Below are 18,245 nucleotides of genomic sequence, written 5' to 3' on the forward strand. Positions count from 1 at the left end.
CTATCTGCTGTATGTATTCACAATATATATTCTGAGAGACAAATTCAAAAAACTCACTCTCTAACTACAGGAATAAAATAAACTCTTTTGTTTGTGACTCAAGTTCTTCACAATCCACCTTTGTAGATTTAATTTGCATTACTCCTCTAGATAACCTCTAAGGTCCCTTCAAGTTCTAACACTAGTTTTTATAATACTTAACTCAGCCAGAGTGGATTCATACTGTTCCTCACATCCATAGATAGCATTTCATCTTCCATTCCCATGTTTTTGCTCAAACTTATCCAGGGAATACAGTCTTTTCTCATCTCCACCTCCTAAAATCATTAGTTTCTTCTAAATCTCTGCTCAACCACTTATCCTTCATGTACTCTTTCCTTATCAGACCAACTGCTAGGGCCTCCCCTTCCCCTTGCCTTGTATTTATTTTGCATTTATCATGCATATAGCTATGTGTATACATAGTATCTCCCCCAGTAGACTACAAAGTTATTTGACAGCAAGGGTTGTTTGAAATTTTGTCTTTGCATCTTCAGCTTACAAAATGTTGCAAAATGTAAACCCTTGCTTGCTTGCTTGAATGAATGAATAAATGACATTTGACAGGCACAAGATGGAACTGTGGTCTTAAGAACTTCCTTCTGGGGCAGCTAGGGGGCGCAATGGACAGAACACTAAGACTGGTCAGAAAGTTTCAGTTCAGTTATTCCTCAGGTCATGTCTGATTTTGTGACCTTTATGGGGTTTTCATGACAAAGATACTGGAGTGGTTTGCCATTTCCTGCTCTAACTCATTTTACAGATAAGGAAACTGAGGCAAGCAGAATTAAGTAACTTACCCAAGGACACAAAACTATAAAGTATCTGAGGCCAGATTTTATATATATGTTTATAAAATATGTATTACATATTTATTTAATAATATATTTCTGTATATATACACACATAGAGGTTTCTTCAGATTCTTGATTACTACAATTATCAGTCAGAAGTTGATATCTTTTCAAATACCTTCTTTCAATAAAAATACACACACAATAAAATTCCTATTCATGATCTTTTTCTTTCTTTGAAGTCATCTTCCTATTGAGATATTTTGAGTTTGAATTTCTGGATGCCTTTGAAACTGTCATATACAGTACAGATTTCTCTAGTAGGTACTTTGCCAAATTTAGCTGTTCTTGATTACATTTCCTAAATGTCATTACTGTTTATTTCCACAATAATGTCTAATGCTCAAGTGAAAGAGTATAAATATGGAAGTTATATTATTATTGCTGATGAGACTAAATTATTGAATACATGCTAACAGATATGTTCCATTTCATCTTATTTTTGTCCTCTCTTGAATAATTTGGGCACCTAGGTGCAATGAATAGAGAGCTAGGCACAAAGTCAGCAAGATCTGCATTCAATTATGACCTCCGATACTTACTAGCTAGTGTAGTGCTGGATAAATCATTTAACCATTTGCTTCAGTTTTCTTATCTATGAAATAAGCTAGAGAAGGAAATAGCAAATGACAATAGCATCTTTGTCAAGCAAACAGCAAATGAACTCATGAAGAATTGGATGTGATAGAAAAGTTGATAAACAATCAACAACCTATTAAATAACTTGGCTTGGCTGAATCTGATACCTTTGTGAATAAGTTTGTGCTCTGCATTGATATCACCCTGTAGTGATCATGTCCCTATATTCATTGGTTAAAAAAATTCTTAGCCTTCTCATTGTGGAGATGATTTTGCATGTATTAAACTTTCTTAAAAGATGACAATTCAGTCCAGCTATTCTTTACTTTTTTACATTTTTCATTATTTAGAGACCACAACTCATTTAAAGATACTGAGTTGCAGCTGATATGATTACAACCTTTCTTCTAAATTAGTGACAAGTATAACAATCCCTTTAGGATTAGTCGTCTTTGAAATGGGGGCATTATCCATCTATTAAATGTCCATTGAGATATAGATGATGACAAAAAATAAAAAAGAAATGTTGGAGGAGCTTGAGATGGGGGTGAAATCACATTAAGTCACTATTAGGGGAGCTATGAGTTGATCATGGCCTTCTGGAAAATAATTTGAAACTATGCCCTCAAATTATGGAATTTTACACATCTTTTGACCCTATGATATATTACGTCTAGATTTAAGTCCCAAAGAACTCAAAGAAAGAAAAAAAAAGATATATAAAAATATTTAGAGTAGCTCTTTTTGTAGTGGCAAAAAACAGGAAACAGAGGGAGCACCCATTAATTGGGGATTGTCTGAACAAATTATGGTAAAAGAATTTATTTGCAATGGTATTGAATTGTAAGAAATATCAAAAGGAACAATTTTAGAAAAACATGGGAATTCTTGTATGAACTAATGTAGAGTGAAAAGAGCCGAATTAGAATGAAAATGTATACGATATCAATAACATTGTAAAAATACTGAAAGATATAATTTGAAAGATATGAAAACTCTTATCAATGCAATAATCAACCATAATTCTAGAGGACCAATGATAAAGAATTTTACCCATCATTTGACAGAGAGGTGATGGATTCAAAATGCATAATGAAACATAGGACTGATGTTGGACTCTTTTTTTCTATTTAATTATACATATTTGTTAGTTTTGTAAATTTTTCCACATTGGTTGGGTGATGTAAAAGGGAAAGCAAATAAATATATTTTCTTTCAAGTGAAAGAAAATGAAACATGCAGTCTATGGAATTTTTTGTAATGTTCAAAACTCCCATGTGCAAGGTTTTAAGATTTTTCTTGAAAGAGGCAAAGGTTCTAAAGTCCAAAAGCTTCATGGCTATTCATTGTCTTCACTGCCTGATCCCAAATGATATTTTCTTTCATTCGTTCATTTATTAAATACTGATCAATTATATACAATATAAAAACAGTCTTTACCCTCAAGGAGCTTAATTTCTTGGATAATTCTCCAATACAGTTCTCATTTATTTACTTTTTTGAAGAGAATCTGCGAGCTATCTTTCCATTTTTCTGTAACTTGTTTTTAATTTTTTTCTGATTTCATTTACAATTGGAATGTTAATACTTATATGATTCAGTTCCTACAATAGTGTATTGACTCACTAATTATTAAATAAAGACCACTCAGGAAAAATACTAGCAATTAAATTAGTGTTTGTAGATGGTCTTAGGACTGTTTGAGTCTGCCAAATTACCTTCATCACTTCAGAAGAAAGGGCCACTTCTGAAATCAAAAGGTCATTTTGTGTGTGTGTGTGTTGTCATTTTTGATATGGCTAGAAAACATTCATCATCTGGTGACCAAATTTGTAGAACATAACTTTTTCATCCATCATAAGGAGATAGTTTGTTTTGATAACTAAAAAGATCTGAGATCACAGAGAAGGTGGTCTTTTTCATTTTTAAAAACAACTAAAATACCCATACCCAAGAAATGTCTTCTTGGGCCAGTTTAATATTATATTTTTCCCTACTACCAATTAGTCCATTGTTTGATGACTTAACAGATAACAGACTTCCCCCCACACTTTTAAAGGTAGAACCAAAGTAGGAAACATAACTGAAATTCTGCCTCATGATTTGATAAAATGATAATTTACCTAATCTGGTTTGTGATGGTCATTATACCTTGCCTAAATTACATCTTTGACACATCCAAGAGTCACACCAAATTAATCAATTTAACTAATTAATCAATTAATAAGCACCTACTATGTAAGTATCAGGCACTATGCTAAGTGCAAGAGATAAAAGAAAAAAAGAAAACTTCTATCACCAAAGAACTTAATATTCTAAGTGGGAACACAATATGTACATATACCAAATAAAGAGAGAGTGGTTGTTGTTGTTTGTCCTAACCTGGACTTGATCAATAGTTGGATTTTGCCTCAGCCAAACTGATGAGTTAAAAACTTTAACCTAAAAATGTCACTACATCCAGAGCCATCTCCGGTCATGCTAATCTGTATCCTTTCACTGGATCCAGATGGCTCTAGAGGAGTGAGGCTGGTAATGTTGCCCAGAACTCACTTGCATGCCATGGCATCATCTCCCTGATGTAATGCTCTTCTTCCAGAATAAAGGACAAACAACAACTTCTATGAGAAGACCAATCTCACTGGGGAGAACTAGTTCGATTGGGCAATATAGATCTTCTTTCCTTCTCTCCTCTCTCCCTCTCTTTCTTCCATTCTATATTTCTTTCCACATAAGATATTATACCTTCACCTGTGGGTACTCTGTCCAAGGAAATATAGTTATTTCTTTTTTTTGGTCACTGAAACCTTCCAAGATAATCTTGAGGTTTATTTGCTAGATATTCCTTACAGACTTGTAAAATCTTTAAATTCATGCTTTAAAATAAAATCACTCTGGCTCTCAATGATCAGCAAAGTGTGGGGTCCAGGTCAAGCCCCAATTAGTCATTGTTTGGGTTCAGATTAACTTAAAGTGAATATAAGTAGTAATTGTTTCTGTTTTAGACAGAAGACCTTCCCCACCCAGACTGGAATTGGGTAAGGGAGGGGAAGCAGTCTTCATGTAAGAGGTGGTGCTTGAGATGAGCTTTAAAGGAAACCAGGAATCCAAAAAGGAGGAAAGGCAACATAATCCAGGCATGGGGAATGGAAGATGAAATACTGCATTTAAGGACTAGTAAAAACTCTAGACTGGCTGAATTGAAGAATGAATAAAGGTAGGTTTGGAGCCAAGATGTAGAGGGTTTAAAATGTCAAACTGAAGTGTATTGATCCTAGGTCTATTGCAGTAGTGGCAGAAGGTGACATCCACCATATTGGTTTTTAAGAGTTGGAAAAGCCTTTGACACTTCCCTGTGAAACTTCCTCCTATTAATCTCTCCCTGCAATACTTGTTTTGATTTGCTTGTACCTCCCTTCTTATTCTCCACTCTTTTGCTAAACTTGTTGTCTTGTTTCTGTCCCCTAAATGTCAATCATACCTCCAGACCACACTACCACTTTGCCTCCTCTTCATCAAGGGCATGCCGACAGGAAAACATTCATATTCATCAGCTGAAAGACAGCTGGCTGTGTTAGTGCCACAGAGGTTGTCAACAGAGGACCAAGCCAGGGTTGGAGGGAATAGATCTGATATGGATGCTCACCTCTGATTCCACCCAAAGTTCATTGGAGGAAGGATGCAATGTATAAGATTCCACCAGGGGGCAGCATGGAGTGAGCTTCCTTGTAGGAACTGGGTTTGCTGTTTTTGAGGAAGTAACTCAAATAGTATGTCAGTGGAAAGGGTGCTAGATTTGAAATCAACAGAAACTTAAGTTTGACTCCTACCTTATTTCCTCTTACTCTTTTCTACTCTTGTCTGGATAATTTCATCAGCCTTCTAATTGGTCTCCCTGTCTCAAGTCTCTGCCCACTCCAGTTCACCTTATATTCTACTGCCAAAGTAATCTTCCTTTAGCATAGATCCGACCAATGTGACTCTCCAATCAATTTTAGTAGCCACTTGTTGTCTCTAGAACAAAAACTTAACATTGCTTAGCTTTTGTATTCCTACAAAACTTGAAGACATCCAATCTTTCCAGCCTTAATGGACATTTTGCCCATTCCCATTGTCCGTGACCCTGTCAAACTTGCCTTCTCTCTCAAGACCTTCTCTCCATGACTTGGCACTGGTTGTTCCACATGCCTAGGATGCATTATCTCCTCACCTTCACTTCATTGAATCATTTTTCTTTTTCTTTTCTTTCTTTTTTTTTTTTTTTTGGGGGGGGGCCCTAGGGTTAAGTGACTTGCCCAGGGTCACACAGCCAGGAAGTGTTAAGTGTCTGAGACCAGATTTGAACTCAGGTCCTCCTGACTTCAAGGCTGGTGCTCTATCTACTGCATCACCTAGCTGCCCCTCACTTCTCTTTTTTAAGGTGAAATTCAGACATTATCTGCTAGATGAAATTTTCTCTGATTTTCCCAACTGCTAGTATTTCCTTTTCAAACAATTTCCTTGTTAACTATTCCATGTTTGTTTGTATTTATTCATCAAATATTTATTATGTTTTCTCCTTCCCTCTCATGAGAGTATTAGCTCCTTGATATTGATAATGATATTGGATTACTTGTTAGCTAGGAGAAGGGATAGAGTAAAAGAAGGGAGAAAGTTTTGGAACACAAGTTTTGCAAGGATGAATGTTGAGAAATCTTTGTATATATTTTGAAAATAAAAAAGCTATTATTTTTTAAAAATAAGAATTATTTCATTCTTTGTATTTGTATCAACCAGTGTCTAGTACATTGCCTGGTATAATAGGTACTTAATAAAAACTTTTGATTCACTGATTGATTTATCTCTAACAATGCATAAAGATCATAACAATGCATAAAGATAAGAGATTACATCATCTACACAAGCCTCAATTTCATCATTTATAAAATGGGTATAAAATTAATTACTATAGTACCTACTGGAATATTGTCAGGAATGAAAAAGATGAGGCACTTTAATGCTTTATACAGACACCAGCTATTATTATTACTTCAGCAATCTAGGCTTCAGTCCCATCTAAAATAAAAAATAATAAATAACAGCTAGCTATCAGTGGATAGAGAGCTGAACTTGGAATCAGAAAGACCAAGAATTAAATCTTGCTTCAGGAAGTTACAGCTGTGTGTGACCCAAGCAAGTCACTTAGCCTGTTCTTGTAAAACAGAAATAGCACTAAAATGCCGAAATGTAAGGATTAAATTGTATTGATATAGATATGTAATGTATTTTGCAATCCTTAAAGTGCTATATAAATACTATCTAGCAGCAGCAGCAATATGTTTACAAGCATTCAGTTAATAGATGTGCAAACATATTGAAGAAGAATTATTACAGAAATAACACCACATTGTAATTATATAGTTCTTTCATCTGTGTGGGATTCTTTAGTAATAACATACAGTAAAAATTTCTGGGATTATTCAAATTTCTATTTATTCATTAAATAAATTAAGTAATTATTATATGGAATGAACTGTGCTAGACACTAAAGACATCCAGATAGCAAACTATAGTCCTAATTCTAAAATTACCTTAGAATTTTAAGTCTAGAAAAATGCTTGAATGGATGTATATAAAGACTAATTTTACCTCCTTAAAAATAGGTTTTCATACTTCTCAGAGCATTGACATATTACAGAAACTTCAAAATTCATTGGACTAGTTATTTTTTATTTCAGAAAGAACTAAACAGGAAAGATACAGTGTGGTTCAGGGGGAAAAGCTCCATTTCTGCAGTCAGAGGACCTGGCTTATATCCTAGTTTTGACAGTAAGTATATAACCTTAGACAATTCATTTAATCACTCTGGGTCTTAGTTTCCTCATCTGTAAAATAAGGGGTTAAACCAGACTGCATCTAAGGTACTAATCGTTTTAGCCCTATGAACCTATAAAAGTTAGACATTAAAAAGGCAACTAAGCAGGTCATCTTCTGTGAATAGTTGTGCAAAATCTAATTTCAAACAGCAAAGAAGTTGGTTCTCAAACAGGTAAGTTCCAGACAATTACTTTTACAAAATGGTTAATATACTTCACAAATGGCCTATCAAAGTACAAAAGGAAAGCAAATCTTAGAAAGAGTTATGAACCAAAAGCAACATGAGCAAAGTAGAAAGGAGAATCAGGAGTCGAAAATTTACATCCCTCTTGGATTGTATTTTGAATTCAGCAGCTGCAATGTGTTTTTTCAATCACCTGAGAATATGGGCCAACTCCTGGAAAAACAAGACTATAAAGATAGAGGGTGAGAGGAACAGAAGAGACACAGATAACAAAGGACAGCTGCAGAAGACTAGACTTTTGCCTTTTTCAGAACCAAAATCTTCTCTGTTTTAATTAGCATTGCAGATATGTGACTATATCTGCAGAGAGAAAACTTGCTTTAAAATGCCTGGGACAAAATGTTTTTTTGCTTATCATGTTCACTAATAAAATCCCAGCTGAAGGGCCACAAGGAATCTTTGCTGCCATATACAAACATATGCATATGGTTGAATTTTAATTATCCAATCTTTCAAGTTTCCAATGATCACAAGAAAATGCTCATATGTCCCCAGACAGACGTCTGGGTATTACTAGCATCTCCTTACCATTATCTGGGGAATAAAGCAGCCATCACTCAAATACAAATAGTATAATTGTCTTTCCCAAGGAAGAGCTCATCATAAATCAGTAGAATCTCAGCCATTTTGCCACAATCCCTGGGGCACAAAGCAGGGGCCATTTTCTTTTCTTTTTTTTTTTTTCCTTGCTAAGGCAATTGGAGTTAAGTGACTTGCCCAGGGTCACACAGCTAGAAAGTGTTAAGTGCTCGAGGGCAGATTTGAACTCTAGTCCCCCTAACTTCAGGGCTGGTGCTCCATCCACTGCTCTGCCTAGCTGCCCCAGCAGGGGCCATTTTCAAACACCATTCCAAACATTTGGTTCTATCTCTAAATCTCACTACCTAACTTAAGTAGCTGGATGTCAATGCTGATGAACAAACAAGATTTGGTTTCTCCTCCTCCCCTAGATTTTGTGTAACAGAATTCAAGAGATGACATGGTATAATGTATTCTGAATCTGAGAGGTCATGAACCCCCTAAAAATCCATAGAACATAAAGTTTAGAAGAGGAGATCATAGATGAGGTGGGAAAATGGTGTGGGGGAGACCTTGGATGGACAAAAAACAATTACCTTTTTATTTTTACTAACCTGTCATTGAAATTTAGTATTTCCTTTAATTATGAAGGTAGTCAACAAACATTATTCAGAGTTGACAGGTTTCATAGACTATCAAATGAATCCATTATATGTTAAAAAGGTTAAGAATCTCTTATATAATGGAATGAACATAGATCAGGACAAGAGACCTGGGTGCGAATTACATGTTTCATCTACAATGAACAATGAAATCACTCTCACTACAAGGCACCCAAGTTTTTATTTCCTCATCTAGAAAATGAATTTATTAAATTAATTGAATCCTAATGGTACTTCCAGATTTATGAACATGCTCTCAAAAAAATTTTTTTGCATAAAATAACTAGCCCAATCCAATAAAGAATAGCAAGAAAGAAACTGGAGAAATTATTCTACTTTAAAGAGCAAGAGCAGGGTTCATTTCATAAATATCTGTTCCCGAGCAACAGGACCATAAGGATGGCAAAGCTGAGTCTTCTAATAAAGGACTATTTATAGAGATGCATTAGCACTTTGGGTTGCTTTTCAAGCCTTATCTGTATCCATTTTTAAAAGGTGCCAACTGAAAAATGCCATTCTGACACCCAGGCACTGCCCAGAACATTCAACACAGTGTCACAAGTACAAACTACAATGATGCCAACATTTGTTGAATTGAATTGAATCTCTTGTACACATAAAAAAGTCTCCATCAAAAACACCCAAGAAATACAATCCTTGAGCCTATTCTTACACAATTATATTCTCTATGTCTCCTTTTCATATCCACATAAAAACAAACCACTGCTATTTTCTTTTAGTTTCCTAAGATCACAAGGAAATTCACTAACTCATAGAATTTTAAATTTAGAAGGGATTTCTGTCCATCTAGTCAGCCTTATGCCCAAGAGGAAATTTTCACTCTGACGCAGTGAACAAACTACCATCCAATTTTCTCTTGAAATCTCCAATAAGACAGCTAGATGGTGCAGTGCATTGAGTGCTAGGCTTAGAATCAAAAAGATATGAATTCAACTCTGATCTCTAACACTTACTAGTTCTGTGACATCAGTCACAACCTCTGTTTGCCTCAGTTTCCTCAACTATAAAATGGAAATCAACACAAAGCACCCACCTTGCAGGATAGTTGTGAGAATAAAATGAGATATTTGTAAAACTCCTAGCACATTGTAGGTATTATAAAAATGCTTAATTTAGCTCCTTTCCAATGAAGGGCATCTCAGTCCACTTTTGCACTACTTTAATTGTTTGGAATTCTCAATCAACAAATCTGACAAAGTTATCATGGGTCAACAGATCTAGAATTAGAAAGGAACTTTTAGGAATCATTTGGTCCAATTTGCCTAATATATTTAAGCCTAGACAAGTGAAACATCTTGTCCAGAGTCCCACAGATAATTAATTAGCAGGGCTAATATTTGGTCCTCTGGCTTTAAACCAAATATTCACTTCTCCCTGCCATGCTTATAATCTTCTTAATCCAGAAAGAAAAAAAATTCTAGGTTTATTCCAGGTTTACTCAGGTGTCATTTGTTTCACACACAAAGGATATATTGTTAGAATGTAGAAGTGTGCAAACTGGTACAGTGAAGTTGGTCCCTTTGAGCTATTTTCTAATTCAGTGCTTAGAACTGTAAACAGTCTAATTTTCTTTCCGGCACCTAATCCAGAGAAATTCTTTCACTCTCTCCCAGGTCTGCTTTGTCCTCCCCTATGATTCAGTGTTCTGAGATCACATAACTAAGTAATCAGAAGATTGCTATAGAAATAGGAACTTTTGCTCGCAGCAGCAAAACTATTAAAGGCATAGCACTGCCTCCAGAAAATAAAAATAAAAATGGATAAGCAAGAAGTTAGAGACAGGATTATATTTTAAATCTGTTCTTTCCCAACCAATTAAGGAAAATCCCTACCCACCTTCCAGAAAGCCTATGTCCACTAATTAATAATTAATCATAGAATGTTCTTGTGCTAAATATACAATCACTCCAAATAAAAGGATTCAGTGTTCATCTGTGGACTAACATCAAAATTAATTTAGAAACTTTCATCAAATGGAGCTTAAATCAACATCTCACAAAAGTAGAATCAATGCATTGTTCTTGGTGCTTGGAAATGTACCAATGGATGACATAGAGAGAGGGAAATAATGTTTTGGTGTTATTGTTTGAGAAAAGAAATCCAAGTCTCTGTCATTAATATCACTTTGATACTAATTCATGTTTAACAGATAATTTTAAAAGGTAGCTTATACAGCATGTGTGTAGCAACAAATAGTCAATAAAAAAACTTAAGAGGCATTTCTACTAGAACTATTTTATATTATATTCTTTTAATTAAAGAAATTTAAGCATAGTTATTGCTCTTTTCTGAAGTACTACCTATCCCCACCCAGATCTTCTATTTCTCAGCTCTGAGTATGCTTACCCTTAAAAATACCCTTGAAATATGCTTTTAAAATACCCTTAAATACCCCTTAATAAAGAGGCAGCATTATTATTGAAGAAAGTGAAACCATTTAGTTGTCAATGTCAGGTTGACTTATTTTAAACCAATATTTAAAAGAGGCCATTAGGTCAAAGAGTGTGCTTCTTCTACAAATGAGTTCCTGTGAAATTATTCATTTTTTTAAAATAGGAGTGAAGAGAATTTAAAGGATATATTCCAGCATAGCAAATGGTGAATGCGCCAGACACTCAGCAAACTTGGAAAAGGTTCCTCTAAACTAGCCAAACCACAGATGAACAGACACAAAGCTGTTAAACCCAGCTTCTAGTAAACCAGGAAAAAAAAGCAAAATATTTGTGTAATGCATTGGGGAGCCCACATGTGAAAGGTTAAAAGAAGATGCCTTCCCTGTCTCCTCCTGTTCAAGCAGTTTCTCCCACATCATCAAGTTGCTTCTTTAGAGGCCCTGGGCCAGGAATGTGGGCCCTTTAGTGTTGAAATAAATGCAGAAAATGAGTTTTCCTGCTAGCAAAACAAAAGAACCTGATTCACACACACAGCCTCTCTGTGAAAACTTTTTTTTTCTTTCCAAATCAGCCATGAAAATAGGAATTTTTAACATGACCATCTGCTTCCTCTCCTTGTCATCAACCTGGCGCTCTAAGGCAAATCAAGGCCAACAATCAAAGCATGGGCAAGAGATAAGTTAGGGGTTTTGCTATGAAAGATTCCCCCCTTTTCTTTTCCCCCCTCCCCCCCACCCCATTCCCTCAAAGTCAGGATTCACAGTATGTGACATCAAGACAACATTTATGAGTGTCCAGCACAGAACAAACCTGGCTACAGATGTGGGAGATATCTACCCATCTCTCTTTGAAAATATCATCCTAGGAATTCTGAAAAAGATGGCATTTTCTGATCCATAAGTTGTATTTATAGGAAAAATCAACTTTCTTTCCAAGGTGAAATAACAAAATCATAGACTTTTAGAGTTAAAAGGGACCTATTCATATTAGAGAAGAGGAAATTGAGACCCAAAAAGGCAAAATTAACTTTCCTAATGTCACACATTAATTTAAATGCCCAGCTGGGACCATCATGGAGGTTTCCAAATTCCTAGCACTGGCTTACTTACTGTCCCTGAAATACTGGAAACATGAAATAAATGTCAAATTAAACAGACATTACACAAAAACCTTTCAGTTGTTCTAATTAGCCTAGTGAAAGGGACAGAATTCTTTTAAACAGGGAGCACTCAAGTCACAGACATCAACTAATGATATTTCTTCTGTGACGTCCAAACTCAGCTGAAATTTCATTAAGTAGTTGATTATGTTTTTCAGCAGCCTAATTTATAATTCACTTCAAGAACAAGTACCAGTATCAGAGAGGAATAAATGGGACTTTGTGGTTTAAAAATGACTTAATCAAATTGGAGAAACAATCTTCTCACTGCTTTTCTTACTCAGAAATCCCATAATATGATTTTTTAAAAATTTTGCTTAAATTAAGGTGATATGGGCCACATAAAAGAAATGTTCTGAAGATAGAAACAAGATATGGCAATAGATGGACATATGAATTGTGTTCAATCAGAACTCTTCAGAATTCTTTTTGCTTAATTCCTCTTAAGGAAGGTCCTTCTGTATTCAAAAAAATATAATTAGATACTACACACACACACAAAATCAAAAGTGAATGTTAGAAAAATTATTTTAAAGTGTTGCATGTTGCACATATTTTCATATTTTTTCAACTTGTTGTTCAGTTTTGCTGATTTTCTCCTCTTTTTTTTGTCTTAAAAAAATATTTGCTATATAGGGATATCTTTCCAAGAGGAAGAGGGACACAAAGGAAAATTAAAAAGCAAAATGCATCAGTAAAACATATTTTAAAAATATTATCAGGCACATGGGATCATAGACTGAGACTTAGAAAGGACCTTAGAATCTACTGAGTCCAACTTCCTCATTTTACAGAGAAGACTGCTCAGAAAGAGATTGCTGAGAAATCCTACTCATCCTTCGAAGTCCAGATGAAATCTCCTATAGCAAAGCTTTTCTTCAACACCTTAATATATAAGTATCTCCTCCCTTTAAACTTCTATAGCATAATTATCTTTAATCTTTCATTTGACACGATATTATTTTATTTTTCTATTAAAGCTTTTATTAATTATCTCCATACCCCCATAATAATAATAATTATTATTATTCTGCTGAGGCAATTGGGGTTAAGTGACTTGCCCAGGGTCACACAGCTAGGAAGAGTTAAGTTCCTGAGGCCAGATTTGAACTTATGTCCTCCAGACTTCAGGGCTGGTGCTCTATCCACCTACCTATCCCACTCAAATTAAATTTTAAGTTGCCTGAAGACAAGTCATATTTCTTTATGCCAGAAGTAGGGTACACAGGATCTTTCCCATTATAACCATCAGCAAGTATGGTTAATAGTAGCATGCTACACATTAAAATCAATACCAGTCAAAATAATTACGACTCAAAATTAAAAGTATTAAATATTAAAAGAAGTGTTGGCATTTGATAGTTTGATAATAGGGACATATCTGCTTGATTTTAAAATAACTGATCAATTTCATATCTGTAAAACAGCTGCTCAATTTGGATAAGGGACAATGGACACGATGCAGGAATCAAGATAATTTGACTGTTGGTTATTCAATGGAAGCAGCAGCCAAATCAGTCAGCCCTATAACATTTGTCAACAAAGCCTCTGCTATTGTTTGGCTGTAATTATAATTGTAATGCTTTTAAGTGAATGGAAATGGAAATTCAGTTTTTCCCTCTCCAAAGAATCTTTGGGAAAATATACATTTTCTACCTTTTTGTAATAAGCTGCAGATGTCTCCTCTTTTCATAGTCTCTTTTTTAATACAAAAAAAAATCCAAAAAAATGTAGAAAGTTTGGCTTTTTGTCAAAGTATGCATTGTCTGTTAAAGAGCAATGCTTTGTGATGCCAAATATGTGTGACAACTTTTTACTTGGTTCTGTATTTGAAGAACATTTTGTTTTATGAGGGTAGGGAGCAGAGAGGAATCTGTATCCTATATTTAAAGACTATATATGATAAAAGATAAGTGCATCAAATGGCAAAATAATGAAATATATGTACATAGTGGAATATTATACATTGAAAAAAGTAATGACTAATAGAAAATCTATATAACATGGGAAAACTAATAAGAATTGATGCAAAATTAAGTCTTCAGGACAGAATAATATATACAATGATCACAGGAACATGAACAAAAATGCTGGAAATTACCTTTATATGAATTGGACAATATAAAATACTATAAAATTTTTAATTAATTTTTTTATTTTAAAGAAAAGAAAGAATATAAACAAAAACAACAATAAAAGGCAATTCAACTCTTCATTAATTACACTGACCAATTTTAGTCCCAGAGATGAAAAGATTGAATGTGCCTTTCTTCTCTTGAGAGAAAAGTTGAGTATAGGACATCATTTATCCTCTTAGCAAAGTCAGTGTCAGATGTTTGCTTTTTGTTATGAAGAATTGTTTAGAAGAATTGCTATGTTTAACCTATATTGGATTATTACTGTCTAGAGGAAGGGAGTGGAGAGTTAGGAAGGGAGGGAGAAAAATTAGGAACATAAGATTTTGCAAGGGTGGATATTGAAAACTATCTTTCCATGTATTTTGAAAAATAAAATAAAAATAAAAAGTCGAGGGCAATAATTCTTAAAAGTTTTTGGTCTCAGAACCTCCTTTACAATCTTAAAATTATCCAGGACTGTCCAAACATTTTTTGTTTACATGGATTGTATTTATCAATGTTTGCTGTATTAGATATTAAAACATCTCAGTAAAATAGTTTTGCCCTGACAGACCCCCTTGGGGATCTCCCAGGGTCCCAAGATCAAATTTTGAGAAACGTACATCAGTAATTGTTCTACACTGTATTATTTTAGAAACCTATCAAGGACACAGAAATTCACTGACTTTACCAGTAAGCGAGGCTGCTTCTAAAATCAACTGGCTTTAACAACAACAAAATTCAGTTCTGCACATATATATTGTGCCTAGAATATACTATAAGATATTTAATATGTATGGGAATGCCTGCTATCTAGGGGAGGGGGTGGAGGGAAGAGGGGAAAAATTTGGAACAGAGGGGAGTACAAGGGATAATGTTGTAAAAATTACCTATACATTACTGTCAAAAAATGTTATAATTATAAAATTAATTGTAAAAATGTCAGCTGGTTTTGCTGAACAGATTTTCTTTGTTATCAGGAAGGGTTTGATGGGTGTGTTGGTGGGATAGGGATGAAGATGGATAGGAATGTACAGAGAAGGAGTATATATTATGAAATGTATGATGTCAATTCAAAAGATATCAATAAACCTTTCACCAGAGGTTTCATAAGTCACTACTAGCATACCTACCTTCAAACTAACCCAATATATGAAATATGGATTTTTAAAAAGCAGATATAAGGAAACATCCCTCATTCTTCACAGCAGAGAGGACTAAGACTATTAAGAAGAAATGTTGCAAATTGATGTCAAGCACGATCACTGTATGGGATGATTCTGCATAACTTTCTTACCAAGGAGGGTTCATTCTGAAGATAAGAGATTGTGAATTTTTTTTTTTCTTTTTTTGAGACTGGGCTTCCCTATCTTTCTCAGGCTGAAATATTCATGGATCCCAATACTGATTTTTTTTTTAATGTTGTATTTTATTCTTCTTTTGTTAAACATTTACCCATCACATTAAAGATGGTGGGCCTTATTGAAAAATATTATCCTGGAGGTCCCACATTTGACATCTCTGTTCGAGGATAAGGATGTGAGTTCAAATTCAGGATCTGATTTTATCATCTCTATGGACATGGGATAGAAATCATATATTCAATTTCTTCATTTATAAATAAGATTGATCTAGATATCATCTGGATTGTCAAAGAATTTATTGCTACATTGCAGGTAGATGGCATGGTGGATAGAGCATTGCACTCACAGTTCAGATTTGACCTTGGATGCTTGCTAGCTATGTGACCCTAGACAAATTACTTGACTTTTTGTCTCATTTTCCTCATCTGTAAAATGGGAATAATACTGTCTACTTTTCAGAGTTGCTATGAAGATCATATGCAATAATAATTATAAAACACTTATGGTAAGTGCTATATAAATCATAACTATTCTTTCCCTAACTTGGGCTAGTTTGGCTCAAATCATCACATTGACATTCAATCCCATTGTTTTACAAATGAAGGAATTGAGGAGCAAAGAAGCAGGACTGAAATGGTTGAGGATTGGTTTTTTGGTTGTATAAAATGAGAACATAACACTGTGCCTTATAAAAAAATTCATCATAATGTAAGGGAAAATTCCACTGGCATATTTAAAAATATGATTTGTTTCTTTGCAAATATTTTGAATCTAGCATTCTTAGGGACCAATGATACTCTGGGTCCTTAAAATAAAGACTGGCATCATGAGTGAATGAATATAGAGGGGGGGAAAAGGAGTGAATACCTTATAGACATAAAAATTTAATAGCATTCTTTGAGTGTGGGCAGGTACCCATGTTTTCTAAATTGGAAAAATAGAAAATCTTCCCCAAGCCTTTTAATTCCAGTGCATTCCTTCTGCTAATTATTTCCCATTAATCCTATATAAAGCTTACTATGCATATATTTGTTTGCATGTTATTGATCCCATCAGATTGTAAGCTTCTTCAGGGCAGGGATTGTCTTTTGCCTCTTTTTGTATCCCAGTGTTTAGTACAGTATCATGAACAGAGTGGACACTTGAATAAATATAGACTGATTGATTGAAGTCCTAATGTTACCAGGTTGGTTGCTTTTTGCTTTTGTTTTGTTTTGTTTTAAGGAAATATATTTGAGAAAAACTACTTATAGCCCTAGCCCATCATTGAGAGGACCAAGGAACTAAATCATACCTCCTCTCATTGTCATCAAGGTGAGCGAAGAGCACATTCTTAGAGATGGCCTTTGCCAAGGCAGTCATAGTTTTGTAGTCTTTTGGAATCACCTGGAAAAAGAAAAGCAAAGAGAATCATTCTTCCTGAAAAGAAAGTATGGCTCATTATGTGTCAATACATTTGGTAACTGCAAAAGTCACCAAGTAGGAAGAAGAGTAATGGTTCATGAAGTAATTCTTGAAGTTTTAGAGCAAGGAGCATTGATCAATAATTTTTTTCTCCCTTTAAAAAAAAAAAATCATCAAATCTTCATTTCTCTCTAATAAATGATTCACCTGATTCTGTCATTCTTGCAACATTTCTTCCATAAGTAGATAACCATGAGGTAATAATTGTTTTTGTATTACATAGCAATTTTCATTTGAGGTTTCACCATAAACTGATACATTATTCTTATGAAGCAAATGTAGAATAAGCAATCTATTCCAATACTATTAAGAAAAAAAAATTTTTAAAGGAATTTTTGTACACAGGCATAGTTAGAAAATAATTCCTCCCATTCCTATAATAAATGAATTTTTAATCACAAATGAATGAGCAATGGGTAATGAGTAAAGAAGGAAAGGGAGAGAAAAAATGTAAAACACAAATTTTTTCTAGGAAAAAAATGCTAAAAAATTTTTTTAAATAAAGATCAAATAAATAAAAATTTTAAAAATAAAGGATATTTCTGATTTTGTGTGTGTGTGTGTGTGTGTGTGTGTGTGTGTGTGTGCAGCACAATGAATATGGAAATACGTTTAGAAGAACTGCATGCGTTTAACCTATATCAAATTGCTTGCTGTCTCGGGGAGGGTGGAGAGAGGGAGAAAAATTTGGAACATAAGGTATTGCAAAGGTAAATGTTTAAAACTATCTTTGCATGCATTTTGAAAAATTAAATATTATTAAAATTTTAAATTAAATTTAAAATAACTAAATTTAGAAGACTTTTATTTCCTTAAAAAAAATTTTTTTAATAAAGATCATTAAAACAAAAAGAACTACCAATGGGTAAAAATGAGGATTTCATGGCATTAAAATGTACATATTTATTAAAAAAGGTACATATGTATATACATTTGTGTAAGTGTCCCCAATGCAACCTTATATTCCTGTATAT

At 34.1% G+C, this 18,245-nt stretch overlaps 1 protein-coding gene across 3 annotated transcripts in view; it reads right to left on the reverse strand.

Annotated features, from left to right (window-relative positions):
* Positions 1–18,245, reverse strand: part of PRKAR1B (protein kinase cAMP-dependent type I regulatory subunit beta) — a 242,001-nt gene that overhangs the window by 179,753 nt on the left and 44,003 nt on the right. For all 3 annotated transcript variants that reach the window (XM_074281089.1, XM_074281091.1, XM_074281090.1), the window contains one exon: positions 17,102–17,193. In XM_074281089.1, the coding sequence (XP_074137190.1) occupies positions 17,102–17,193 (92 nt within the window). The remainder of the gene's footprint in view (positions 1–17,101; positions 17,194–18,245) is intronic.

Source organism: Sminthopsis crassicaudata, chromosome 1 (assembly GCF_048593235.1).
Source record: "Sminthopsis crassicaudata isolate SCR6 chromosome 1, ASM4859323v1, whole genome shotgun sequence".
NCBI lineage: Eukaryota > Metazoa > Chordata > Mammalia > Dasyuromorphia > Dasyuridae > Sminthopsis > Sminthopsis crassicaudata.